Here is a 27,013-nt window from a genome sequence, read left to right as displayed (position 1 = left end):
TGCCGAGCAGTGAACGGCGTACTAGTCACTCTCTCGAACGCTTTCTGCTGAAAGCAAGTTTGATGGTTCCGCTTCTATCCTGCATTCAACGCAGTGGACTGTTTTCTCGATATAGTAGGTTTATTAAAGAGGAATACTGATTTAAAAGGATTTCATCTCAAGCTTCCCTTAGGAAAGCCAGTTAACTTGCATATAGCGTAAAATTTATGGCATCTAAATAAACAAGGTAAGATTAAATACAATATCACAGTATTTATCGATGTATGTATTTTCGAATTCGTCGTGAAGATGTGCGGTACTGTACAACATGTATATCAAGTTTGGTGCTATGAATCTAAATTATCCGTGTGTATCGCAGTAATGTAACCTATGCCAAGTGGGCAATAGTCTATCCTAATTCACTGCAGTAGGCTATCACTAAATAAACAGGGATTCGTTCTGGAATTTTTAAGTGACTCCTAGAGTTTTTTATTTGATTTGACTCTTATAGTTTAAACTTCTTTTTTGACTAGTAGTTCTAGTTCTAGTAGGAGTAAATGCAAAATATGGTATGCGTGAAAATGCATAGCTGTTCCCGTTATTTCCTCGCCTACTCGTCACGCCTAGAGAAATCTGGGTCCTGAAAGTAAGGAAAATGGCTGTGGGTGGTTTAAGAACGTTGGTCCGGGGGCCCTGGAAAGGATGAGTCAACGAAGGGACAAGTTGTAATTTTTGTTTCAGTTTGGGATAAATCGTCTCAAAGTGCATGGTCAATTGAAAATGCAACGAAAATATAATTCTCGGCTGTGTTTGTATCGTGCACACTTTCCTGATCGAATTACTAATCTTGCTCGTTTACTGCCTGTATTTAGAATTTGCGCCTATAATTGACTATTGGGAAAAATATCACGCTCTCAATTAGAATGTGTAACTGTCCAACACACATTTTGTGTTACCACTGTTACTTCCAACACATTTTGTTACAGTACCTCACTACTTTTGTGTTAGAAATATACAATATATGTGTGACAAATGGAGACTTAACACAGATTGTGTTGAAAGTAACAACATGTGTTGTCCCAAACTCGAAATGGTGTTTTTTTTAAAATCACATGTTATGTGTTCTTTTTAACACATCTGTTTTAAGAGTGCAGAATCTTGCTTCTGCCTCCTTTTACACGATGTGTGTGCATTTATAGAGTTACGATAAACCTCAAATTCAAAGTTTAAAAGGCATAGGATATAGTAAATGAATGCATCAAAGGATTACAACTGAAAGATTGAGTCCAATGACCAAAGCTACCAGATTTCAGGCGTTGCCTCAAATGCAACTAAACATCAAATATTCTTATGTCATACAATTTTAATCTCTCTCTCTTTCTCTCTCATAAGGTGTGAGTGACAGTCTGTGTAAGTGTGATATTCTGTTGATACATTCTCCTTTCTGTTACACACATTATCTAAATGAAGGAAATGAAAGCACCCTCAAGCCACATGTTGTCTGTCCTGCAGTGGAGTGTCATAACAGTACAGGTACTGAAAGCCACTCAGGGACCTATGGCTGAGAGAAGAGCAGGGTGTGGTCACACGTGGTGCTTAAGCTCAGCTTGCTCAGCTGATGCGGGTGGGGCTCCTGTTGGACCTTTGGTGTGGATCACCACGTCATCTCATTCTTGTGACTACGGCAAGTGAGGCACACTTACACAGAGCAGCATTCAGCAGTACAGTAAAAGAGCACAATGCAAAGGGAGGCAGTGAGAGAGCAGAGTGGAACGATGCTTTGTGTTCACATCGAACACATTTTTTATTTATTTAAATTTTTTGCCATGTTGCCTTGGAAACATTTCACAGTTTTTAGCCTCGACAATGACAAGTGTGTTGTGTGGTGAGGATTTGAAATCAGGGAGATTTTGATAAAAACATCTCTAAACATGCTTGTTTTATTTGCAGATTTTATTTAAACACTTTAAACACTTTTCTCCTACCAATCAATCAATTTATCAATTACACCTTGTAAAGACAGCAACACAAAGACAGGAATTCTCCCAAGATAGTGCTGGGGATTGTGTGTAGACATGAGTTTCTCCAGCAGATAGGAACAGCTGGATAAGACTACATTATCAGTTTGGTATCTGCTCAGTAAAAGCTATTAAAATCTGATCTCTGGCAGCTGGATGGAGAGGTGCCCACAAGGGCTGTATTTTTTGCCTTTTTATTATCATTCATGTCAATGGTATTAGTGATATGCTGGCAGAAATGCAGTGGTATTCCTTGGGATAGCAGTACTTGTCAAAAACAATGGTTCTCTCAGTGACCAGAGTCAGCGGTCTTTGGAAAATTGCATGCAAATTTTACGATTGTGGACATGAGTTCACAGTGACATCACCCAGTTATCTACGTGCTTAGCATGAATAAACACATCACTTACACCAGGGACATTACTTAGGTTGGCTTATTAATTCCAAAAAGTTAAGACCAGTCCCTGATGTTTGCTGTAGCCTGACTTAACAGCTGTGGCCTGCCCTTCTCCATATCTATCTGTATAGAATTGTATGCCTTGATGCTGCCCTTTGTTTATATGCAAAAATGTAAAGCCCCCATTCTCAACCCTGCCTACCAACACCTCCAAGATAATTCTGGCTATTGTCGACTATCGTGTGATAGACCTAAGAAAGCTGTGGTCTAATATGATTCGTAATACATCTGCTTTAGTAGTCACTTTCCACTAACCAATAATGGTTAGCCACCTAGGCTAATCGCTCGCAAACCCAGCTCACCACTGTAGTAGCCAATGCATACACATCTCCTCTTGCTCCTACTTCTATTGGATCATAGAATGTATGATTTCAGAGCATTAGACACATGCTTTTCAGATACAGTACAAAAACAAATGCTCACACCCGGAAGCAGCCCAAGGAGTTTTTAGAATAACAAATAAAAGTAGGCAAGCAAGGTAGCGGGCAGAAGTGAACACAGAAACAGGTTGTCAGTTTATCGTAGTAATGACTGAGCATGTTTGTTTTATAATATTTTCAAGGTAAAAATCCTGCTTAGTATGCCTTTAATGAGCAGTTTTAATATATGCTCTGAGATAGCACTGTCCCCTCACAGCAAGGTCTCAGGTTTGAAGCTGGACCCGGGGCCTTTCTCTGTGGAGTTTGAATGTTATCCCCATGATTGCATGGGTTTCCTCTGGGTACTTTGGAATCCTTCGACAGTCCAGACATGCAGGTTAGGGTAACTGGAGAGTTTAATTTGCCCATATGAGTGTGTGAGTCAATGGTGTGTGTGCCTTGTGATAGATTGATCATCTGTCTAGGGTGCATACATGCACTCTCCTTTTCATGAGACTTCATTGACTAGACTTGAATTCTGTAATCCTGCAATGTCATGATCAAAAAAACACTCTAATAGTTGGATCTCGCCCCACAATAAGAGGTTCTCTTTGTCTTTCTTGCTTAAAAAAGAAGAACACTTAGTGTGATTTGATTTTACATGGAAGTAAGACAATTGTTTATTGTCGCCATTCATTTAGGTGAGTAAGACTGAAGCATTTTTTCAGAACACTTTGCTGATGAGTGATCTTTTTATTGAGATGAGTTGTTGACAGTCTTGACAACTCCAAATATGCAGTCCATTTCTATGTCCATTTCTATGTTTGTCAGACAGCAGAAAATAAGGCCAATCTGAGCCAATTCAAATGATCCATGTTTAAGTGATCAACATTCCCAAAGTTCTTGAGCAAAGAAACCACTGGCTGTATTGAGTTGTAAAGTCAGCCTAGATTGCCATTCCTCTGGCAACCTCAAAGGAATGGGATGGGGCTGGGTTAAGGAATCAATGTCTTACAGATGTGTTCACTGCCTGGACATTGCACAGATGCAACTTGTGCAGAAAGGTCAGTGTTTCGCTGGGGGATGAGCCACTGGAATGCAGGCTGCCCTTCTTGAGCAAACATTATATAGTGTACTGGAGTATAGGGGCATGCACTGGATGGGCTATTGCAGGATGTTGATACAACAGAGGCATTCCATTGAAATCAGGATATTGAAGCAGGGCTGAAGAATGCACAGAGAATACAAATCAGCTTCAAATGATTGTTTTATCAAGGTGTCCCAGGTTTGTTAGCTAGCGCAATAAGAATGTAGCACTGCACAGAGAACAACAAGCCTAAACTTTTGAACACCTAAACAACTTGTGAGAAATGAAACAAAGGGAAAACAGGCCTTGAATTATGGGACGGAAAAGTCAGTTGGACAGTCTTGTAGCCCTGTTTTCCCCAGTGTGGCAGGATTTCCTGTCTTGAGTACTTGTACTTGTACTTCCTGCATCATATTTTTAACCTGTCTGCAATCTCACAAAATCCCCAAAATCTGGATATCAGTGTCTGTTCTGCCCCCCCTTTAAAGTAAGTTGATCACTAAGATCTTAACAACTACTATCATATTTCAAAGCTTTTTTGTCTGGGGAAAATGCTAGAATCTCTAGTTCATGCTCAACTTCAAACATGTTTGACTATTAATTGTATTTTAAGTCATCAATCAGGTTTTTAGAACAGATCATAGGACTGTATCAGCTGCTACTCTTGTCCTAAATTATATTGCACATGACTTAGACAAGAAACATAATTGGGCAGCTTTTTGTATCAACATATTGCAAGCTTTCTATGCCTTGGACCAATCCATTTCACAATTTGCCTTGCTAAGAAATTGAAAGACAGCCTGCCTAAACAAGTCCTGATTCTCCAACTTGTCTAAAGGCCAGCTTCACAGAAACACTTTAGGCTTAGTCCTGGACTAAATTGAGTTTTGTATGGCAATTCTAGAATTTAGTCTAAAACTAGGCTAAAATCTGTGTCTGTGAAACCAGCCCAATGTGTCTTATATACAGCAGCAGATATAGAATCTCACCTCTTATCATCTGGTTTCCTAACTTGGAATGCTTTGAGAGACTCATATAATTCTCTGTGAATTCTGAGGTGATGTAACAGTCCTTGGCACAAGAGAAAAGCACAAAGATTCTCTCTGAATGGCCCTTGTTTGCTAGGCAACCGTGTATAGAACTGAACTATGCAGCAGAGGAAAGCCAAGCCAATATTTTGGCTGCAGGCATTTCAGCAGAAAAGCTCATTAGCAGATGATAAAAATGCTGAAAGGAACATACACATTGGACCAATAAAACTTAATATTTAGAAAGCTTGTAAGGCTATATCTTGCATGTTAACATTTTGGTTATTTGCCATTGTGAACCATTTTCAAGTCAGAAAATACTTGTTTGGCAATATTTCACAGTAAAAGACGGTGGTTTGAGTGAGATTGAGTTATCTCTGAGGAAAATAAAGGAAGGCTACTAAAACCTCTGTGACTTCAGTTGACTTGAGCAGTATCTAATGGATAAGCCAGTATCCTCAGTATTCTCCTCTGTTCTCAGCTTGCCTGTTCTCTGTCTGAATAATAAGTGATATGTAGTTCATATAAGGCTGTAATATTTATGAGGATTCATGAGGAACCTTTTTCACAGATCATCAGCATTAGCATTCACTTAGAAATGAAAGTTGTGTGGGCGTGTGAAAGAGCTCTCATTTCAATGCAAGCTGGTACAGGTTCACCAAATGGATTGATAAAAAAAATCCAAACCTGTTTGGTTTGTGTTTCTGTTAGGATATTGAGTTATTCAGCCTGAAGGGAAATCATCCAGTTTTTATAGCTTTGTTGAGTTTTATAGTGATAAAAATTAAATTATGACACCACATTTTGAAGCATGCCTGTTTGATGTGTTACATAATGATTTTCTTCTATCAGAATAAAGAAAGCCATTGCTTTTGGTTCATACCAATCATTTACAATGTTTTCTTTTTTTAACGTTGATTTATTATTGGATTGGTTCCTGCTAGTTAACTTGCATGTCCATAGAGAAGTTGTTTTTTTCTGCTGGTTGACAAGATCCACACTGTTGATTCTACCCCTTGACCTTTGGAAAAACACACTCTACTAAATGAAGTGCAATTTACTTGATTGCATCTTTTATTCATTGTTGTTGTTAGTCTTTCTCATTAGTTCCTCTTTTACTTGACACTTCTTTGAATTGTGTCCCATACTCCCTGTGTCTAACAGTACTGCAATTACATTATGTATGTCAAGAGATATACTGAATAAATCCAATAGCTTGACCAAAAGTGAGTTGAAAATAGCATTATATAGTTGCACACCGGGGACCGGGGTTCGATTCTCGGTCCTGCCAAAAGCCAAGTTTGGCCGGCTCACGTGGGGCAGCAATAATTGGCTCGCTGCTCCAGAGGGAGGGACTTGGCAGGGTTATTAGATCGCCGCACAATAAGCACCTCGGGCGCCTCGGAATCACGGCAACGGGCACGAGACGAGACGGCTTGAAGAAGGCGTGTCGTTCTCCTTCGGGCCGCCGAGGGACGGGGTACGGGCGGTACATCTAATACGACTACCTCCAATTGAATCAGACGAGGTACAATTGGCTACCAAATTGGGAGAAAAAGGGAAAAATCTGGAAAAAATAAAATAAAAAAAATAAAAATAGCATTATATGTAAGAAGAGTACTACATTACAGTGTGGGCACCTTATTTCAACATTGAGGAAAATGAAAGGTTTTCAGCCTTTTTGAAATAATATAAATTCCAGTCAGCATTTAAGAAAAAGAACGGAAATAATAACACATCTCAGCAGCTGTCTGAGTGAATACCATTAGATCAATGCATTCCCTCTTGTCCTCTGATTGCCCATCTACAGTAATTGAAGCAATGTGTTTTTTCCTTCTGTAATCAAACGCAGTTGTTTTGCTAGTGACTAAAAAGGAAGTTGCTCAAGGGAATATTTTTGGGGATGTGGAACAAGTGTATATCATCTGAAATTTTTTTGTTAAATCACTGGAAAGTATAACAGACTCAGATGTGACGATACAGCAGGTGAATACCTAAGGCCATTGACATTTCCGCAGCAAGTTTCTCACTCAAGATTCTCAAAATTCTTCAGTCTTATCATGTAGACCTACATTTAATTGCTTGTTAATAGAAGTGCCGGGGAGCTGGTTGGCAAACACATCATTGTTGACAAAAACCATTCATAGGACTCCTGGTAGGGTCCTTTCACCCACCACTGCCTGTCCACAAATGTTTGTGGAGGCTCCCTGTCAATTTTATGGTTGAAATGACAGCTGATTTACATTACCCTACCTACTTTAGCCTATGTTTTATGGAAACAAAGGTGGGAAGCTTTCAAACTACTATTATAATAGTATAATACGATTATACTATTATAATCTTGTTATAGCTCATCACAAGTGAGAGCTCTGAGAGCTCCTGTTTGAAATACGTAATGCACTATTTTCTTGTGACACATCAAGCACATTAGCTGAAATCCATAGAGGGTTTGTTTCAATACTGTGATCATCCCAGTTATCCAACACAACTATTCCTAACAGGATGTGGAACAATAAACATTCAGCACTTCATCCTGCACACTGCTCCCTCCCAACCCTTATTGTGTCCAAAAACTGTTCCAGTGTAGACATGGAGGTATTCTGCCTGAAGTACAGAGCTGTTGTATAGACCAGACTGCTCAAGTTACATCCAGATCAAGACCCAAATGGTCAAGACCCAGATCCAGACCAAGACCCAAATGGTCAAGACCCAGATCCAGCCCGAGATCCAAAGAGTCAAGATCCAGATCCAGACCAAGACCCAGGGTATTCAGACCAAGACCTGACTGATCCGGTCAAGATCGAGGTCCAGACCAAGACCAACAACTTTTTTTTACAATTATAGTCAGTACAATAAGGCAAAAGGGTGAAAATATTTAAACATTTTATTTTTAATCAACATTGTACATTTTAACACCCAGTGGTGTATATTCTTTTTAATTTCACCAAAAATATAATAGATAATAAGCTACAACAGTGTTGGTTTACTGATTTTAAAGTGTAATCTAGTAGCAAAATATGAACAGTGTCACTTTCAAAAAGACTCACAAACTACTTGAGAAATGTTTTTATTCACAATTTTGTATATTGGTAAACTTAGCATTGTGACTGTTGTAGTTATTTTATTAAAGTTTATTTCCGGTTATGTTGCGAGAAAACACGATTTCTTAAGTGAAGTATTGAAGCTAAGCATATTGTGTTATGGTTATTAGTTATTTGTTCAAGCACAGAGTATTGGGGGTAACAAAGTCAATTGTTAGTCTAACCAATGATCTTAAAGCATCACCAAATGAATGCAACTGTTGGCATGGCTGTATTAAGCATTAATACAATAAAAACATGACCACGGAGCGAGATCAATATCTGGTGTAAGGTTGTCATTACTGTACTTTGTGTCAGAACACCACACAAAGTAAAGTGTAATTTAGCTGGCTAGCTATTAGCCACATTGCAATTCCTCAAAGCTAGAGCTACATGGGTAACTTACCTTAGACGATATGCATGAATGTCAATGGCAAATATTTGTTTTCATTCTACAGCTAGCTAGCTAGGTAACTACTCCATACAAAAAAAGACATACAATTGGAATGAAGCATGTTGACATACATTGCAAGAGGGCATTGTCCCAACATACTCTGTCTTGAGCTTGTAACTGGCATTAATATTAAAATGGTTCATTTCAATAAATATTTGAAGCAGCTAGTGTGTCTTGATATGTTCATGTTCACCAAATGACGTTGGCTAATTAAAGTTGGAAATGTATAGCTAGCTAGTTCAGGTAATGTGAGCTACGATGGCTCTATTCATGCTGATTGGTTTGATGATGAACAACTCTAACACTGAGTGAATGTAAAATGAAAATGTTACATTCACGTAGCTAGCAGTATTAGTTTTATTCCATCTTCAATGCATGACTGGGGTAAGTTATTGGCCAACATTGGACAGCTCCACCTGAACAGAAATGGGCCGTACAGAATGTGTAAGTTAATAGCCACATGACTGCAACTTGTGATAGTTTTCAATCATGTGGTGATTGACACAATTATTTTCAAAAAGAGGTCTTGGCCGACACCATTAGCCAAGACCAAGAGCCAGAGCATGACCTTGGGCACCAAGATCCTGATCCAGACCAAGAGCATGTTTGTGTGGTCTCGGGTGGTCTCGAGACCAAGACCACGAGACCGAGACTTCAGCCCTGCTGAACTATGAACCTGTAATATAACGTAACATAATGGCAAGAACAGGCCATTCAGTCCAGCAATGCTCTCGTTATCCTACCACTAGTGTACCTACTGCTTGCCTCAAAAGCTAAATAGTATCTAGCACTATATCTAGCACCCTGGTCTTGAAAATGCCCAGTGTTTCTGCCTGCCGTACATGTCCCGGCAAGCTATTCCACACAGTGACCGCTCTGTGTGAAAAAACAAATTTCTGTGTAATTTATCATTTGCCAATTTCCACTTAGGCCCCTTGTTCTGCTTACTGAAGAACAGGCTGTAGTTCACTTAAATGTGGTAGATATAGTGGGGGAAAAAATGTAATTCTCTTCATAATATTATATTTTTGGAGAACTTTTGTCACTTTATTTTGACTTTTGTGCTTTCAGTAAAGAGTTAATCAGCCACTGTAGATTTGTGAACTGCCCATTGTATTTTGACCAAAAGTCAGGACCAGTTCAAGTATTCAGCACCTCCGTGCAATAAAAGCTCCCATTGGACTCCCTGGAACGGAATGCAGTTTTGTTTACACCCAGCCATGAATAGCTGACTGTATGTCCCTTTTCTTTCCGACTGGATCAGTGCTGGCTGTTTGGCAGGGCCAGTGCTGAGAGAGCCACTGGCCTGTTGCTCATCCACCTCTGAATGTGCAGAGCTGTCACTTCCCTTCAATGTGCTCCATAGTGATAAAGGCTTGTGTTCCCACATCCTTTTTTTATAGGGCTCTAATTTAAACAAGTCCACAATAGACAGATGCTATTCAGGAGTACAATAAAAGTCCTGACCTGAAAAGACCAGTATTAACTTGGTCTCTAAACCAGTTTTGGCCACATCGCCATGTGTGTTTTGTAAGGGTTAGATCACTGAACACAGGGTTGCAAGCCCGAGATTTGTTGGTCGGAACATTACCAGGGGCCATGCATTTCACAAAAAAAGGTTTTTTGGTTTTTTTTAATGTAAAAAATTAAAAGCATCCTAAAATGCATCTTCCATTTCTGTTTTTAGTGCTATATACTATGCTTGTATTTTGCATAAACTGTTTGAACATTACATTACATTTCATTACATTACAGGCATTTGTCAGATGCTCTTATCCAGAGCAATGTACAACATAGTGCATAACCATAAGCAGGTACACTGCGCACTGAAAGACCTTACGTACAGTTCCAAGTAGCAGGAATGACCACATAGATAAGAACTTGAAGCTTGTAGATTCATTTGAAAAGTAGCTATAAAACCATCTGGAAAACACAACGCTGGCAATAAAATGAGTATACACTTACACGGGAACTACAATAAACCGCTTATATAGCCAAAACAAAAGCAATAAAACCATCTTAGCAGACACAACCCTAGTAATAATAAAGCAAGTAGATGGAATTGCTAGAAATACAAAAACAGCTTATATAGTCGATTCAAAATTAGAGAGTTAGGGAGGGGTGAGGAGAGGTGCATCTTTCATCAACGTGTGGCCAGAACAAACAGCAGTCATGACCAGGATGTGCAGATCCATGATCTATACAGTACCATTTCATCTCAACAGTTCTGGGAGCATTCCACTGAGGTGGCAGAATTGCGCAGAGGCAGCGCAATGATGGGAGCAATAGTCTTGTATTGAGGAGCACTGTCTTTTCATAAAGCCTTGCTGACCCTGTGTCAACATGGTAAGCACTGTTTTCTTTTGGAGGTCTGCTGAGAGGCACACTTACGTAAAATGCCCTACAATGTTGTACAGGAAGAATCTGCATGTCCAGGTCACCGCTATGATGTTCTCAAAGAGGGACCATTGTCACCTGTTGTCCATCACCACAAGGTTCCTTGCACAGAGCAATAGCACCGCCAGGGTGTTCCCTAGGGAAATGGAGAAATTAAGGGGAAGGGGAGAAAGCTTTAGATGGTGGTTTTCTATCCAGCTCTGGATGTCTCTCAGGCAAACAGAGATGTGGGCTGTGACCTGTAAGAATTGAGTTGGGTGTCATCAGCATAGCAGTGATAAAGTAAGACATGAGCAGTGATAACGGCAAGGGACGTAGTGTAAAGGGAGAAAAGAAGGACGGAGCCCTTAGGGAATGAGGTGCTGATACTTTACCAGCCCAAGCAACCTGGAAGGAGCGACCGGAGAGGTAGGACTCAATCCAGTTTATGCACAGGGAGGACAGGAGGATGGAGTGAACCACAGTGTCAAAGGCAGCAGAGAGATTTAGAAGAATCAGGACAGAGGAGAGGGAGACTGCTTGCGCGGCAAGAAGTGACTCACTGATGGAGAGGCGTGCAGTCTCCATCGAGTAGCCAGGTCTGAAGCTGGAGTGGTGGAGCTCTAGCAGGTTTTTTTGGGAAAAGAAATGAGAGTTGATTAGAAACAGCTTGTTGTGTGTAACTGATAATTAGATTTTAGTAATTTAGCAAACACTTGTTATCCAAATCAAGTGAATATGTTCTGGCAGTGGAGGATATCTGCCACAAGACTGAGATTGTCATAAAGGGTCAGCCCAAGATTCATGGCTGTGTGGGAGGTGGATACTGCAAAGTCCTTGTCAGTCAGTGAGAGGTTGATTGTCAGAGAGGACTTAGCAGAGATTTAAAGATCAGTCTTGCCAAGGTTAAGCAGACAGTTTTCAAAGATGAAATCACAGGACAATGGCTGTGAACAGTTTATATAACAAGATAATGTTTTGTGTATTGTTAGGGAAAAATGCCCTTTTCAGGTGAGCATCGTCTGATGAAACAGATTCCAGTAAAAACAACGATAGCTATACTTGAGTTTAACTTTCGTATCTATTTGCAAAGAAATAACAGAAAGTGAGAAAACTTACCAGCTTTCTGATTTGAATCAGACAAAGTAAGACTCTTATACACACTTTTCCAGAAGGGGGGGCTTTACCAAAACAAAAGACATGAAGCTGGCCATTAACATTTATCAGTATTTTGTCTTCTGAATATCCCTTGTTGACCTTGCTGTAAGACCAGAATGCTGAAAATGCAGAATAGCTGAAAAGCAGAGGCTGTCTGTCTGCTGGGAGAGAGACAGAGAAAGACTCCTAATAAGCACTTAATTCAGATAGTGGTCAGATAGTAATAAGGATTAACACTCAATTAAGAATCAATTAAGAAAATGACCCTTACAATATATACATGTATTACATCAATATTATACTGTGCCCAATTCTTGGGTACTGTGAATTCATTTTAGTTCCCCGATGTACACTCCCACTCTTTGTCATCATTTATGTCTACAGACTAGGGCTGTGAACAGTTAAACATTTAAAACGTTTCACTGAAACTGAGTTGTACACGTTTACAAAAAATTACTAACTTATAATCAATTCTTTTTTTCTGAAGCTGAAATGGTGACAAAACGCACAAATTGGTCAGACAATTGAAAGATGATGGTTGCGTAATAACTTCCTGTTAGTCGGTTTACATTCTAAACTAGCACTCGACAAGCTAGTCCGAGCAAGCAACCTTTGGCTATTTTAGGGGTTTAAGAATGCACACCTCAGGGAATTGAATGCTGCAGTATTATAGTTATCAAAGTATTTCTGTGTGTTTTTAATCTGTAGCTGTGTTTCACATATGGCGTATTGGATGGAATAGTACAAAGAATTTGACTGTCAGTTGTCCGGTATGTTCATTCACATCAATGTGGCTTGCTGACCTCCCACCCAAACTAAACTCTTGACTCCTTCCTGCAGCTCCAGTGGCCATCAACATGTCAGTGCGGTCAGAGGGGGCCCAGCGAAAGTGGGCAGCCCTGCGAGGGAGTCTGGGCTCCTCCCAGGACTCGGACTCCCAGCAGGAGGCCAATCTGGAGAGCGCCGACCCGGAGCTGTGCATCAGACTGCTGCAGGTCCCCACCGTGGTCAACTACTCGGGCCTGAAGCGGCGACTGGAGGGCAGCGACCAGGGATGGATGGTGCAGTTCCTGGAGCTGAGCGGGCTGGACCTGCTGCTGGAGGCTCTGGACCGGCTGTCGGGGCGCGGCTGTTCCCGGATTTCAGACGCCCTGCTGCAGCTCACCTGCGTCAACTGCGTGCGCGCGGTCATGAATTCCTCCGCCGGCATCCACTTCATCGTGGATAACGAGGGCTACGTCCGCAAGCTGTCACAAGGTAGGTGGGACCCGGCAAATTGTATTCCGGAGGTGGATTGAATTGACACACTCATTAAGACCAGGAATCATTACTTCTAAGAACCTGATCTCTTGTCTTTACCCCAATGAAAAACTGAATTTGGTGGCCAGTGGCCACAATTATACCTCACCCAATGCATTTACTATAAATAATGACTTTATACATTCAGACATTTACCATGTCATAGAATTTTGGAAGAAGAGGAGATGGTAAATAAAACAGATGTGACCAGTGCAAATATCATCTCCCCCAGCTTTGGACACCTCCAACACCATGGTGAAGAAGCAAGTATTTGAGCTGCTGGCTGCCCTCAGCATGTTCTCTTCAGGAGGCCACAACCTGGCACTGGATGCATTAGATCACTATAAGGCAGGTGTCGGTCACAGACAGGATGTGTCACTAATACTCTTATCCAAGACATGTCCGAAAGATTTGAGCAAAGAGTGAATCATTCACAACAATCATGTCAAAGAAAGCATTTAATGTTCAGGAAAATAGAGGAACTGTCTATATTATGTTGCAAATATACATAGGTAATGTGTGTCTGATGTAGGTAATGTTGCTCTGTGTAAGAACATCTGTCTTATGATATGTAAAAGTATAATGAAAGCAAGTGCAGTGTGATTCACTTATGCAAACTAAAATTGTTCAATATTTTTTGTATTTTAAATACATTTTGTTGACTAGCCATTACTATAGATTAATGTCCTCATACAAGTGTATACTGTTATTAAGCAGACGCAAATACCTTCCCTTTACATTGTGGCTAATTCATTGTATGCTAAACCCTGAAAATCTTGTCCTCACAGGGAGTGAAGACACAGCAGTACCGTTTCAGTGTTATCATGAATGAGCTGCATGCCACGGACAACGTCCCCTACATGGTTACCCTCCTCAGCGTCATCAACGCACTCATCTTCGGGGCTGAGGAGTTGAGGCAAAGGGACAAATTGCGGAAGGAGTTTGTTGGTATGTCAACTGGCCAATGCTCCCATCATTTTGAATATGCACCTATGGCAAAGGAATGCCATAGGTGCATATTCACCTTACACAGACATAAACCGCTCCATTTTTTTAACCGTTAATTACGCACCTTATCGAATAATGCTTTCCCCCGCCCAGAAAAACCTTGAGAATTTAGGACAGTAAATTAGGTGAAGTAATTCTGCAGCAAATCGGTGTCATGTCGTCTTACTAAAATTAGAGCTGGCCTGAATCTAGCAAACTAACATTTACATCTGTCAGTGTACATTGGTGAACATTTAATATTTAATATGTAAAACGTTCCCGACTGGCAATGTCAGACAAATGCATTTCACTTTCAAACATTGGCTACTTAGTTCAATGGTAGTTTTTCTCCTGAGAAATGTGGTTTATGATTATGGTTGCTTATTGACCATCTCAGACAATAAAAAACTTTGATTGATGTGTATTGGATCAATAATTATAGAGAAAACGACAAATAACTGCACGTCCCTGTGTTAGCTCACGATGGCCCGAACACCGCCGTATAAGCCTGCCCGATTCGTAGGCTCTCGTTAGGAACAGGTTCCCCATTACAATGTCACAGTGCACCACAATTTTTTTTTTCTCCTCGAATTCCAATTTTTCCCTTTTCTCCCAATTTGGTAGCAAATTATGCCCTAATCCAATTGGTGTTAGCTGAGGAGACACCGCTTTATGGCCCCGTCCCTCGGCGGCCCTGAGAGCGACACGCCTTCTAAAACTGTCTCGTCTCACCCGCAAAAACCAAAGCTAATCTGAAAGTATTTGTTTAGTTATTCGGAATGAAAGTTGCACTGTTCGGAACATGGTGAGCCAACTTGATGTCCGGTGTGTTTACGTTATGGACGTCTTGAAAAAAGGATCAGTTTAATGGTAGTTTATCATACTAAAGCCGGTATGGCATATATACGCAAGTAGCCTTGTCACCATTCCACAATTCCAACGAATTCCTCTAGATCCATGGAACGTATTAACACCATGATTACTCACCGATGGAAAATTCTGATAAATTAAAGGACAGAAAACAAGTGTGTCAATGGCAAATGAGGTCGGATTGTCATATTTTTTTGCTACTTGGATTTTACATCTAGGCTACTGAAGAGAAATGGTCATAAAGTCACGAATTGTTCCTTTTGGGCAGCTGCAGATTTTCTCTTTTTTTACCGTTAATTGCGCGCACCTTTTAGTCCTAGCCTATGTATTTAAATCACGCTAATTTTGAACACGTGGTCTAAAACGATGGATGTGTTGTCAATGTGAAATAAGAATTCAGAAACACACACCGAAACCTTTACATTTGACACAGACAATTTGCTGGACATTGCAATGACTGACAAATCCTATGAAAGCGTTTTTGAATTTTGTCTTGTAGGGCTACAGCTGTTGGATATATTGCCGAAATTAAGGTAAGGTTCCTCCCTCCCATTAACCTTTTCACGTGCTTGCCAATGCAGTTTTTTTAAACAATATGTCTGAATAAATTATAGTTTAAGTTGAATGTTGCTGTCGCTTCTTTTGAAGAGTAGCCCAGATTAAACAGTTTTTCATTGTTATAAATGTAAAATGTTTCACAAGATGGATGAACACATTTAATGGATAGTGAAGAAACTTAAAATAGGTTAATTGCTGAATGATTGGCTATGGTATGAAGCTTTCATTTGATAACCACCATTGATCAGTTTTCTACAGTGGTTTGATGTGTGTGTTTACGTATGTGACAGAGAGCAGGATGATGAAGACTTGATTATCCAGTGTGAAGCATTTGAGGAAACCATGGCTGAGGATGAGGAGGAACTGCTTCGAGTTTATGGGGGTATCGACATGAGTAACCACCAGGAGGTGTTCACCACTCTCTTCAACAAAGTAGGACCCATAAGAACATCACACAACCGGCTACACACCAGCTGCTGTGTAGTTGCACTGCTCATCCGGTCATAGGCGTGAGGGTTCTGTGCATTGGGAGAAGGATGAAGCCACTTATTCAGTTTTACACATGAGCCTTTTCTAGGCTGAGGCAATGTTGTCAAATTTAGTGCCCGTTTGACAGAAACGGTTTTAGCTTCAGGTCATTGCTAAGCTTAATTCATATCTGCGAAAATAAGCCACAATATGCTCTGTCAGTTACATGCTTTTTTTTGCTTCTATACTGAGAACAATATTGAGTCATTGAGAATGACAGTCACAATCAGCCATTGATAATGGTAGTTACTTATAAGGGCAGCCTGTAGCGTAGTGGCTAAGGTGCATGACTGGGACCCTGGTTCAAGCCCCAGTGTAGCCACCATAAGATCTGCACAGTTATTGAGCAAGCCCCTTTACCCCACATTGCTTCTGATTTGTCTAATCAACTGTAAGTCAAGTCACTTTGAATAAATGCATCAGCTAAAATGACAAATTACTGCACAAAGTCCCTTTGTTTGCTCACGATGGTCCGAACACCGCTATATAAGCCTGCCCGATTCGTAGGCTCTTGTTAACAGCTTCCCCACTACAATGTCACAGTATGCTGGATTGCGTTGGCCTATATGACTCATACCACATTTTTATGAAAGCGGAAGGAATTATACTGTACGCACACCCGCAAAATACAAAAACTAATCTGAAAGTATTTGTTTAGTTATTCGGCATGAAAGTTGCACTCTTCGGAACATTGTGAGCCAACTTGGTGTCCGGTGTGTTTACGTTATGAACATCTTGTACAAAAACGATCGGTTTAATGGTAGCTTACTCATACTAAAACCGACTCAGCATGTGTAAGCAAGTTGTCTTGTCACCATTCCACAATTCCAACGAATTCAACTAGATCCCTCGAGCGTATCAGCACCATGATTACTCACCTATGGGAAAATTCAGATTTATTAAAGGGACAGAAAAAAGTGTGTCAATGGCAAATGTGGTCGGATTGTTATCGTTTTGCTACTTGGATTTTATATCTAGGCTACTATTAATGAGAAATGTAACATGGTCATAAAGTCAGGAATTGTTCCTTTTGGGCAGCTGTAGATTTTCTCTTTTGCCATTAATTGTGCGTACCTTTTAGCCCTAGCCTATGTATTTAAATTAAATTTCAAATGACTGTTATGTCATTTGAGTGTGATGGTGTTCATCTGAATTTTGTAGCATTCAAATACAAAGTATAATCATGTTGAATGATCTCCTGTGTGCCTTAGGTCAGCAGCTCTCCAGCCTCTCTCCAGCTGCTGTCCATTCTGCAGGCCCTGCTGCTGCTGGGTTCAGACCGGCCTGATGTGTGGGAGGCCCTGGAGCTCCTCACCAACAGAGCCACCCTGCTGGCCCAGGACTGTAAGTTCATGCATGGGTGTTCATTGTATCACAAAGCTAAGATTGTTTCTGGTCTGTACAATTATGGCTGTACTCGTTTCGGAAATCAGTTAGTGTTCTCAAATGTGTTACAAGTGAAATCAGATATTTTTAGCACCTTGCGTCATTGGGAAGAGGGTTCATTTAATTTGCCTCAAAGAAAATGTTTTTATAGGTTAGATGCAACTTTTTAAATTTAAGATACAATAAATTTACATTTTTAAGTACAATGGTGGAATCGGGTGATTTCACATCCATTTACTAAGACATTTTCCTCTGTGTGTGTGTGTGTTTGTGTGCACGCTTGTGGTGTTTGGTCTTTCAGCTGAGATTGACTCTTCTGAGAAGATTATGGAACGCCTGGCATTCTTCAAGGGTCAGTCCAGTGTTCAGCACGTTGTAGATGGTCAGCAGACGAAGAGGTTGGACAAGGCGGTTCAGACCGATGTCCCTGACTGTGGTCTGCAGAAAGCATCGGACAGTGAAAAGAGCACAGCAGTGACATCACCTCCACCTCCACCACCACCACCACCACCCCCTCCTCCTCCCCTCCCTCCGCCTAACATGGCAGGGGCGCCCCCTCCTGCCCTACCTCTGCCCGCTATGGGAAATGGGATGCCTCCCCCACCGCCACCTCCTCCGCCCTTACCCGGGATGGTGCCGCCACCTCCTCCACCTCCACTGCCTGGTGGTTCAGGAGTGCCACCTCCTCCACCTCCACTTCCTATGCCAGGAATGGGGAATGTTGGTGTGCCACCACCTCCACCCCTCCCAGGCATGCCTGGGCTGCCGCCTCCGCCTCCTCCGCCCCCCGGCATGGGGGACGTAGTGGTGGCTCAGAGCAGCCAGCCCCTAGGGCGCTCCCTCTCTCTCCCACTGGCAATGGGACGCTGTCCCACACTGCGGATGAAGAAGTTAAACTGGCAGAAACTCCCCTCCAGGGTGGTGACAGGTGAGAGAAAGAGGGTCCTCGTAGAAAATGCAAGGCAGCGAAATGTGAGTTCGCTTCCTTTTGGCTGTGTCAGTTGTACTGCTTCACCTCTCTCTCGGTCTGTCTCTGCCCACGCAGCCAGCCAGTCGATGTGGACATCCGTGCAGGTGGACAGTGCCCTGACACCAGACTATTGCAGCATTGAGCAGCTCTTCTGCCTGCCTGTGGCTGAGCACAAAGAGAAGGGGGCTGCTCCTGTGGTCAGAAAGGAGCCCAAAGAGGTTAGGTGCTCAAATCTTTAGGAAGTCCCCTGTTACAGTCCTATCCCAATTCACTCAGTGTGGTGGGCAGCACATGGCTCATCGTGCTTATAGTTGAGAAGTGGTCCTTTTTATCTTTCCAGTAAAGTACAGTTGTGTGGACATTTGCATTGTTTTGCTTCTTACAATGTTTTTTGCATTTCTGTCCTCAGATATCTTTCATCGATGCCAAGAAAAACTTGAATTTGAACATATTCCTGAAACAATTCAAATGGTAGGGTCTGATTTTAATCAGTATTGTTTTTCCAAGTGCCTTGTCTTTTTCCAATACACGTGAGGGAGAAAGGAAAACAAATCTGATAAAATACTGTTAATGTAACAGTTCACCGATCATCTCTGCTGCTTCACTCCATGACTCCACTGTTCCTCCCCTGGCACCATAAATCTGGGCTGTAGCTCCATTCTAATTATATCTACAGTATATAGGTGAGGGTCCACAGATATCAGGAGAGGCAATTCGGAGGTTGCCAAAGGAATGACAATCATCTGCTGAAATAAGTGTACATTATTTCTTAATATAAGTTTAAAATGTGTCGATATTTATTGAAGGTCAAAATTTGTTTGTACTTGGTGCACCTGTCTTTTGCCTTGATTACTGCCTTCATTCTGGTTGGCACTGACTCCACCAGCTTATGCAACACCTCATCTTCCATTTCACCCCAGCACTTTCTCTACCCTTCCCATAGATGATCTGTTGATGGTACTCTGTCCTTTTCCCTCTTCAACTGCTCCCCGCAGATGTTTGATTGGGTTCAAGTGCAGTGGTGGTGGTGGAAATGCCATCCTAAGAAGCTTCCCTTGTCCTCAATAATAGTGTAATTGGAGTACTGTAAATGCATTATTTATTGATAACATTCAAACAATCAGTCCTTGGTCATGTCTGAATATCAACAAAATGTTTTCATTTTCACCCAGTTCCAACGAAGACTTTGTTGCCATGATTCAGAATGGGGACCGGACCAAGTTTGACGTGGAGATTCTGAAGCAGCTTCAGAAGCTTTTGCCTGAGAAGCACGAGGTGGGTCTAAGGGAGAAGCTGGATGTGAACACTGTGCAGGGACAATCGGCTGTTCCCATTACTAAAGTTGGCAGGAGTGTTTTCCCATAATAAATGTGGTCGTTGGCGCCCCCTGATGGATGCTGATTAAACTGCACGTCCAGATGGAGTGTAATATGCACCCATTTCATTCAGTGTGTGTGTTCTCTCAGCTGGGTGAATTGCAGTAGAATCAAAAAGATGTGCTTGTGTTTGCTAGCCTACCTCCTACCAAATTGTTTGATATGTTACTGATTTAATAGGCATTCCAAATTATGTAAGAAATAGCAGAAATGCTCTGGAGAACAAATATGACTAATGCGCGATGACTAATATGCTGGTAATTGGCTTGATTGTTATAGCAATGTTTGTTGGCAGGGTTCATGATTACATAATTATTGAAACAAATGGTAGAAAATACTTTTAAACAATACATCTATAGTCATTTAATTCGGTAAGAGGTGGTAAAAGCAAGATGTTTAAATGGCTGTCTAGTTGATTGTTGCCAGTACTTGTCTAGTAAGATTCTATTAATATAAAAAAGCGTTTGCCTAATGTTATCTAAGGTATGAATTATTATGAAAATGGTGGGCTCCAATCTGCCAGTGTTATTAGTCACAGCTTTTTGGCACAGAGATGGAAGCATCATTATTAAATTATTTCATACTGTACATGCATGTACCAAAAGGAGGCAAAGTACAGAGCAAACCACTTTCACTGGCTCTTAATATGTCAAAGATCAATCCCTGTTGTAGTGGTAGCAATCCCTTAAAATGGCTACCACTAGTCTCATTCCAGTGAGGCATAAGTTTAACAAAAGAGAAAATGGAATGTGTCTACAATGTAAACCGATCAATGTAAACTCTGACCTTGTGTTGTGTTGCAGATTGAAAACCTGAAGTCCTTTCAAGGGGAAAGAGACAAGTTGGCCAATGTAGACAAGTACTTCATCCAACTCCTGGCTGTCCCATGGTAAACTGTTACTTTTTTTAATGGTCAGTTGCAATTTGTGAACTCGTAAAATTATAGAAATATTACATTTTGCTATTAGTTATAACGTCTGTTTTTATAACTTGACCAGAATGTCAAGTTATAAAGTCACAATGTATAAATAAGTGCCATGAAGCAGTGGTCATGTGGTCATGAAGCAATTCTGTTGCCAAATTCCTTTATTTAAATGTAAATATTTTTCCTGATTCCGACCTTCCTCCCTCTCCACCACCGATCTCCAGTTATCAGCTGAGGATTGAGTGCATGCTGTTGTGTGAAGAGGCCGTCTCTGTACTGGAGATGCTGAAACCCAAAGCGGTGCTTGTGGACCGGGCGTGTGAAAGTATGTCCCCTCTCGCTGTGTCGCACCACTGCCACACCCTAACAGCAGCCCATCACCAAAGACGCATACTATCTTTGTGTGGCCACAGAGCATGTTAAAGGCTCTATAGCAAATGGGGAAATAACAGATTACTGTATGACTGGTTCAGTCCAGGTTATTTTTACAATGGCTCTAGAGTGTGAGCTTCTAAGTTAAATTGGCTGGCTTCAGTATATGTTCAAAAATTAAAGTAGCGTTTTTAGCTACAGTCACAGTATATGTAGTGTATTAAAAAAACTGTGGCAGTATGGTGCCAGTTAATCAGATTCACTTCAGATATGTTTTGTTACTTTACATGTTTTTACCTCCCTTCTTTGAATGGCTGGGGTTAAGATGGATTGACAAAATATGCCTGTGTTTGGTCTGCACTCAGGTCTGAGGGTGAGCACTCAGCTGCCCAGCTTCTGCAGACTCATCCTCAATGTTGGAAACTTTCTCAACTATGTAAGGATACCATCTTGGTCGTCACAATGGTTCATGTGTTCTGCTGCTGCTCATGACTCAAGAGCAAGAAATCACATTTCTTGGAAAGAATTGGCTCTCACGCATGACTGTCCATTAACACTCTAACAGGGAAGTCACACAGGGAACGCAGAGGGGTTCAAGATCAGCACTCTGCTAAAGCTGACTGAAACAAAGGCCAACAAGTCCCGCATCACCTTGCTCCATCACATCCTGGAGGTAAAGAGTCCAGCTTGCATGTCTTTTTGTCGCAGAACTTAAAACCACAATTCTGAGATTCAATTTGAGTATAAAAGGGGGGTGCTGCATCAATGATCTTTTGTATGCACTTATTGTACCCTGCTTTAGATAAAAGCATCTGCCAAATAAATGTATATAAAGTAATATTGCACCCCACCTTACAGTGACCTAAAACTATTTGGAATAGAGCCTAAAATGTGGAAACAACAATGCAGGAAAATAATCATTTTAATTCTGTCATAAAAATACAACGAGAGCCTCATTGAAGCTGAATATTTTTCTCTTTTTTTTTTTTTTTTTTTTTTGCCTCCCATTACAGGAAGCTGAGATAAATCACCCTGGCTTGTTAAATCTCCCAGATGACATTGAAATTTGCGAAAAAGCTGCAGGGTAAAGGAATGTTGTTTCTAGAGAATTTTGTCAAAGCTTTTGACGAAATAGTTTAAAAGAAAATGACTATCATATAAATGTATCTGTACCATGGATAACAATTCACTGTTATCTCTCAGAGTGAAGTTGGAGTCTATCCAATCTGAATCTAGCTCTCTCCTCAAACGCCTGAAAGACACGGAGAAAAAGGTATCCTCATCTGTGGAGGATGTAAAGGAGCAGTATTTAACTCTTATTCAGGTAAACTTCAGAATCCGCTTCCACGTTGGAGTATGGCCTGGATGAGATCAAATAATTAGTTGGAATGTTTTGTATCTTTTAGGGTAATATTGAGGCTTGTAAGGACTTGGAAGAGCATTTTGCTGCGATTGAAAAGAGCAGAGAAGACCTGGCACTGTATCTGTGTGAAGACACAGCCAAACTTTCGCTGGAGGAGCTCTTTGGCACTATTAAGGCCTTCCGCGGCCTCTTCATTAAGGCCATCAAGGTTTGTGTTGCAAACATAATGGTTTCTGGGGAAAAGGAACTAAATGCTGACTGGGAACTTATTGTACATTTACATAAATCAAAATGTGCAGATGCCAGGCCTTGTTTACCTTGATGTGTATCAAGGCTGCATGGCTCAGGATGGTTATCTAAATCTGTTCCTCAGTCTCCCCACTGACCTGCTCTATCCCCCATTATCCATTAGGAGAACCAGACCCGCAAAGAACAAGCTGCTAAGGCAGAGAAGAGAAAGAAGCAGCTGGCTGAGGAGGAGTCTAAGAGACAGAAGGGGGAGAACGGAAAGATAAGTGAGTTCTGCCTGCACTGGTACTTCTAGTCTTTATAATAACAATACAATAATACTTAGCTAATGGGGTTTAATGTCGGCATAAAGAAAAGTAGTCTATAGTTTTTAACGGTGGTCTGTGCTTCCTGCCCAACCCGCACCCAGTACGGAAAGGTCCCCCACCACAGGAAGACGGCTGCATCATTGACCATTTGCTGTCGGACATCCGGAAGGGCTTCCAGCTGAGGAAGACGCGGCCAAGGTGCGAAACGGAAAGCCTTCCCTCTAGTGAAATGCGTAGGGATAACGGCCAGCCTGGTAAGGACAAGATGACTCCGGCTCCCATCTCCCGCTCCGCCTTTGGCTCTCCAGAGCCGTAACTAGGCTTCGCTGCTTCACCTCTGCCTCACCTGCCGTTTCAGTATGATAGTGCCACAGGTCTTGCCTGCATTGTTGCTTTCCTGGGTTTCGTGACCGTGTGTGCCCTGTAATTTCACAAACGCAGAATTGCCTGGCAGATATTACCATGACAGAAGTCCTGGGATAAAAAGGGAAGGAGCCAGGTAAATTAACTTGATCTTTCCTTCTCCTTAGCGCCAGGTCCAAATGTCAGTCCTGCAGGAGGAGAAGCAGGAATCTTGACTCCAGACATCACCCCCAGTCAAACCCAGGCAAACGGAAGCACGACCATGGAACCCCAAGAAGGACCAGCAATGCCGCCAGCCACTGATTCGCAGGCCAAACCCCTGGATACGCCTCAGCCAGACCTCCCTATAGAACAGCCACCCAAGCATGAAGTGCAAGTTACTAACCCAACCACAGAATCCAGTCCTACCAGTCTCCGAGGGAGCAAACTCCCGAAAGAGAACCACAACAGCAACAACAGCCAAGAGACAGAGGGCGCTGCCTCATTCGACCACCCAGTCGAAGAGCTGCAGGGGGACACTAACGAGCACCACTCTGTTGCTCTCAATGGCGCTCATGCGGACGTGAACGGCAATGGCAGCTGTGAACACGTCGAATGCGTCCCCCTAAGTATCGGTGATGGCGGCCCAGGGAATGCACGTATGGACAACAATGGCAGTGACCCGTCCAGTAACATTGCCGAGAGTCTGCGGGAATATGACGTGCCTGATGGAGTCGGTCCAGAAGACCCTCCCTCAATGGAAATTGAACCGGTGCCTCCCACCGCAGAAGACATCCATGAATCAGAAGTGAAAAAACAGCAGAAACGCTCAAAAAGAAATAAAAAGAACAGTGGTGAAGGTAATGTATTTATTTGTTGTTCGTTCAAATAAAGTTAATGTGTCGAACAGTGTTTTAAAGTGTCTGAAGAAAAGGTTTTAAATTGTAAAAATTTTTTTATTTTTTTTACTTCAGTAACATGTTTCTGCTGGTCAAGACACAAAAAAGTACATTTGAATGACCGATATGAATACAACCTACAGAATATTAAATCCAGAGAACATGGTGTAGTTGTCATTTCTCTGGCCAGTTGATAGGTAGTTTTATAAGTATAGATCACCAACTCCCCTCCCCCCTCCCCAACCCAAAAAGGAACATATTCAGAACATAAGAATACACATCAGTTTGTTTTTGTCTTTAACTTTCTAAAACAGACCGTAACAATGGAAACCGCCGTACTAAACGTAGAATGGAGTGTGTGTTACACTAAGGTAGGTTAAGCGACTGAGTGTCTAACTTGCCCCAGGAGTGACATCAATGTGATCGTGACTAACAGAACCATGTCAGTCTAAGTCCATGTCAATCTGATTTGCATGAACCATTCTGATCCTTGTTGCATATTTCTATTTCTTGTCTGGTCTACTTTGCTGCTCAGAATCTATATTAATCATAACAACATATAACCATTTATATGTCTGGGAGCCAGATGAAGCTTGGCGAGACAGAGGTTGTGTACAGTCTGCTAACTCAACACAATTCCAGCAGTGATTCTTGGTTGGATCACAGACCTTACAAAATTAGCCAATCATTTCCATGTGCATTTGATGCCTTGACAGTTAGACAGTTGTTGACTCTCAGAATCCCGAAAGACCTGTTTGGAAATCTGGCAAATGATTTCCAAAAGGTTTTACAATTTAAAACCTTTTCCACACTCAAATATCCCATTTACTCAGGACTCAGCAGAAAGAATGAACTGAGGCCAACAGTTTCCACTACCTGAAGGTCAGAGATGGTGATTTTGTTAGACACTGATGGGTAAATCTCACAAATGGCCGATCCCATTAATTTAATTTCCATTTAAAAGCATGATCCTGTATATCCTATTTCAGACCAGACAGGCCTCTAATTATTTGCTACTAGACTGTAAGAGGTACCCCTCGAACAGGAAAAATTGTGTGTATTTGGGGAATAACTGGCTGAATAAAAGATTGGTATGAGTTAGAGATCAGAAAATAAAAATTGTGTTCCACAGAGACAAGACCTATTCAGTCTGTCAGATAACATATGTTTTGGCTTGTTTTGGCTTGTTAAGATGCTGGTCTGTATCCAAATATTTTTTTACAACAGAGGGACACATGCTGAAACTTCAGTTATTGATGTACTAACATTTTTTTAATGCTCTGTGTTTCCTGTAAGCTTTCTAATGTTTCTCCATCATTGTTACGCCATTCAATGTCTGACACAGTGGTATCCCACAGAGTACCATTCTAAACTATTGGCTGTTCGCAAGTGTCTGTAGAGTGTAAGTCTTGTTTTGGTTTCTTTCTTATAAATGAAGTAAAATCTAATTTATAATTGTCTTTCCTCTGCCTGGAGTATTAAATAAAGGAAACTCAAATGTTTCTGTTTTAGGCCCTTCAAAATATGAAAGATCCAGACGTGATGCCTATAATGTGAAAACTGATTATCGTCTCTGCTTGTTACAGGTTACTCCAAGAAGAAGACTAAAGGCAGGAAGAAATTCTGAGTTGGAAGTACTTAAGTTATCTGAGGACAACAAAGTGAATTGGACACTGCCAACATTTGACGATGGTGTATATAAGCATATATAATATAAATATTTTAGGTTACTTTTATGGAGCAAGCTTTCAGAGTGCCAAAGAGATTGGCCTAGAAAATATTAATTACTTGAGAAATGTTACAAGTGGGCTCTGCATTTTGTACTTTTTAGAGCATTAAAAATGAAGATGTCAGCAGGTTGAATAGCTGGGGACCGATGTGCTGTGTGCAGAGTGAGCAGTAACTTTGGCTGCAGGTATATGTTCACAGCCCTGTAGAATTGCTTAAATACAGCTGTGTTTAAGAATGCTACTCTGACCTTGCTCTGCACAGTTGCATTAACCTTTCACCCAAGAAAAATTTAATTTACACTGAAATGAGGATTGTACCATAGGATTAGATATAAACTTTTTAATGCTTTTATGTGTTTCTTCAATGTCTGAAAGCAAGCACAATGGCAAAGCAATTTATTTTGAGAACATAATATGATACTAACTGAAGGACTATCTGAAGGACATTGGGTCACCACTGAAATGTATAAAATCTGTGGAATGCGTGTGTGGGACCAGTTTCTTTTTGGTCAATGTGTGTCAATGCAAAGCATGTTTGTATTATTCCTTCAAATTTGCACTGCTTCATTTTGATAATGTAAACAAAATTAATGAAGGCCACACATTTAAAAAAAATACAGTGTTCACCAGAATTCAGATGTTAATCAGAAATGTGGGTGACATGCCTTTTATTCATCCAGGTCCATATCATTTAAACTCTGTTTTGTATATTTATATTGTGTATGAACTGGATGCTTTATGAAAATGGTCAGAAATTATTTTAAAAATGTTTTATCTGATCATACGATACAAATTACTGGCAACAAGTACAGTAGATTGTGAAATACGATCTAAAATAAAGGTATAGTAAACGTA

General features: G+C 41.1%; 1 protein-coding gene across 5 annotated transcripts; it reads left to right on the top strand.

The window, feature by feature from the left end:
- Positions 1 to 16: 16 nt before the first annotated feature.
- On the top strand, positions 17 to 27,013 carry inf2 (inverted formin 2). 5 transcript variants are annotated; one of them, XM_061255259.1, is made up of 23 exons: positions 20 to 226; positions 12,837 to 13,253; positions 13,528 to 13,647; positions 14,088 to 14,243; positions 15,652 to 15,685; positions 16,001 to 16,142; positions 17,450 to 17,582; positions 17,926 to 18,552; positions 18,670 to 18,812; positions 19,004 to 19,065; positions 19,767 to 19,869; positions 20,774 to 20,859; positions 21,120 to 21,220; positions 21,633 to 21,703; positions 21,833 to 21,940; positions 22,281 to 22,351; positions 22,471 to 22,591; positions 22,674 to 22,838; positions 23,043 to 23,145; positions 23,289 to 23,441; positions 23,718 to 24,389; positions 24,743 to 24,799; positions 26,015 to 27,013. In XM_061255259.1, exons 2-22 carry the CDS (start codon positions 12,854 to 12,856, stop codon positions 24,796 to 24,798), a joined length of 3,627 nt encoding a protein of 1,208 aa, XP_061111243.1. In that variant the 5' UTR covers positions 20 to 226; positions 12,837 to 12,853; the 3' UTR covers position 24,799; positions 26,015 to 27,013. The 5 variants fall into 5 exon arrangements, with proteins under 5 accessions (XP_061111279.1, XP_061111270.1, XP_061111243.1 ...); XM_061255268.1 differs by lacking the exon at positions 24,743 to 24,799; XM_061255286.1 differs by lacking the exons at positions 24,743 to 24,799; positions 26,015 to 27,013 and having other exon boundaries at positions 18 to 226; positions 23,289 to 23,385; positions 23,718 to 23,987.

The sequence above is a fragment of the Conger conger genome, chromosome 1 (genome assembly GCF_963514075.1).
Source record: "Conger conger chromosome 1, fConCon1.1, whole genome shotgun sequence".
Lineage (NCBI taxonomy): Eukaryota > Metazoa > Chordata > Actinopteri > Anguilliformes > Congridae > Conger > Conger conger.
The sequence above is the reverse complement of the archived record's forward strand: the minus strand, read 5'-3'. Positions and strand labels throughout refer to the sequence as shown.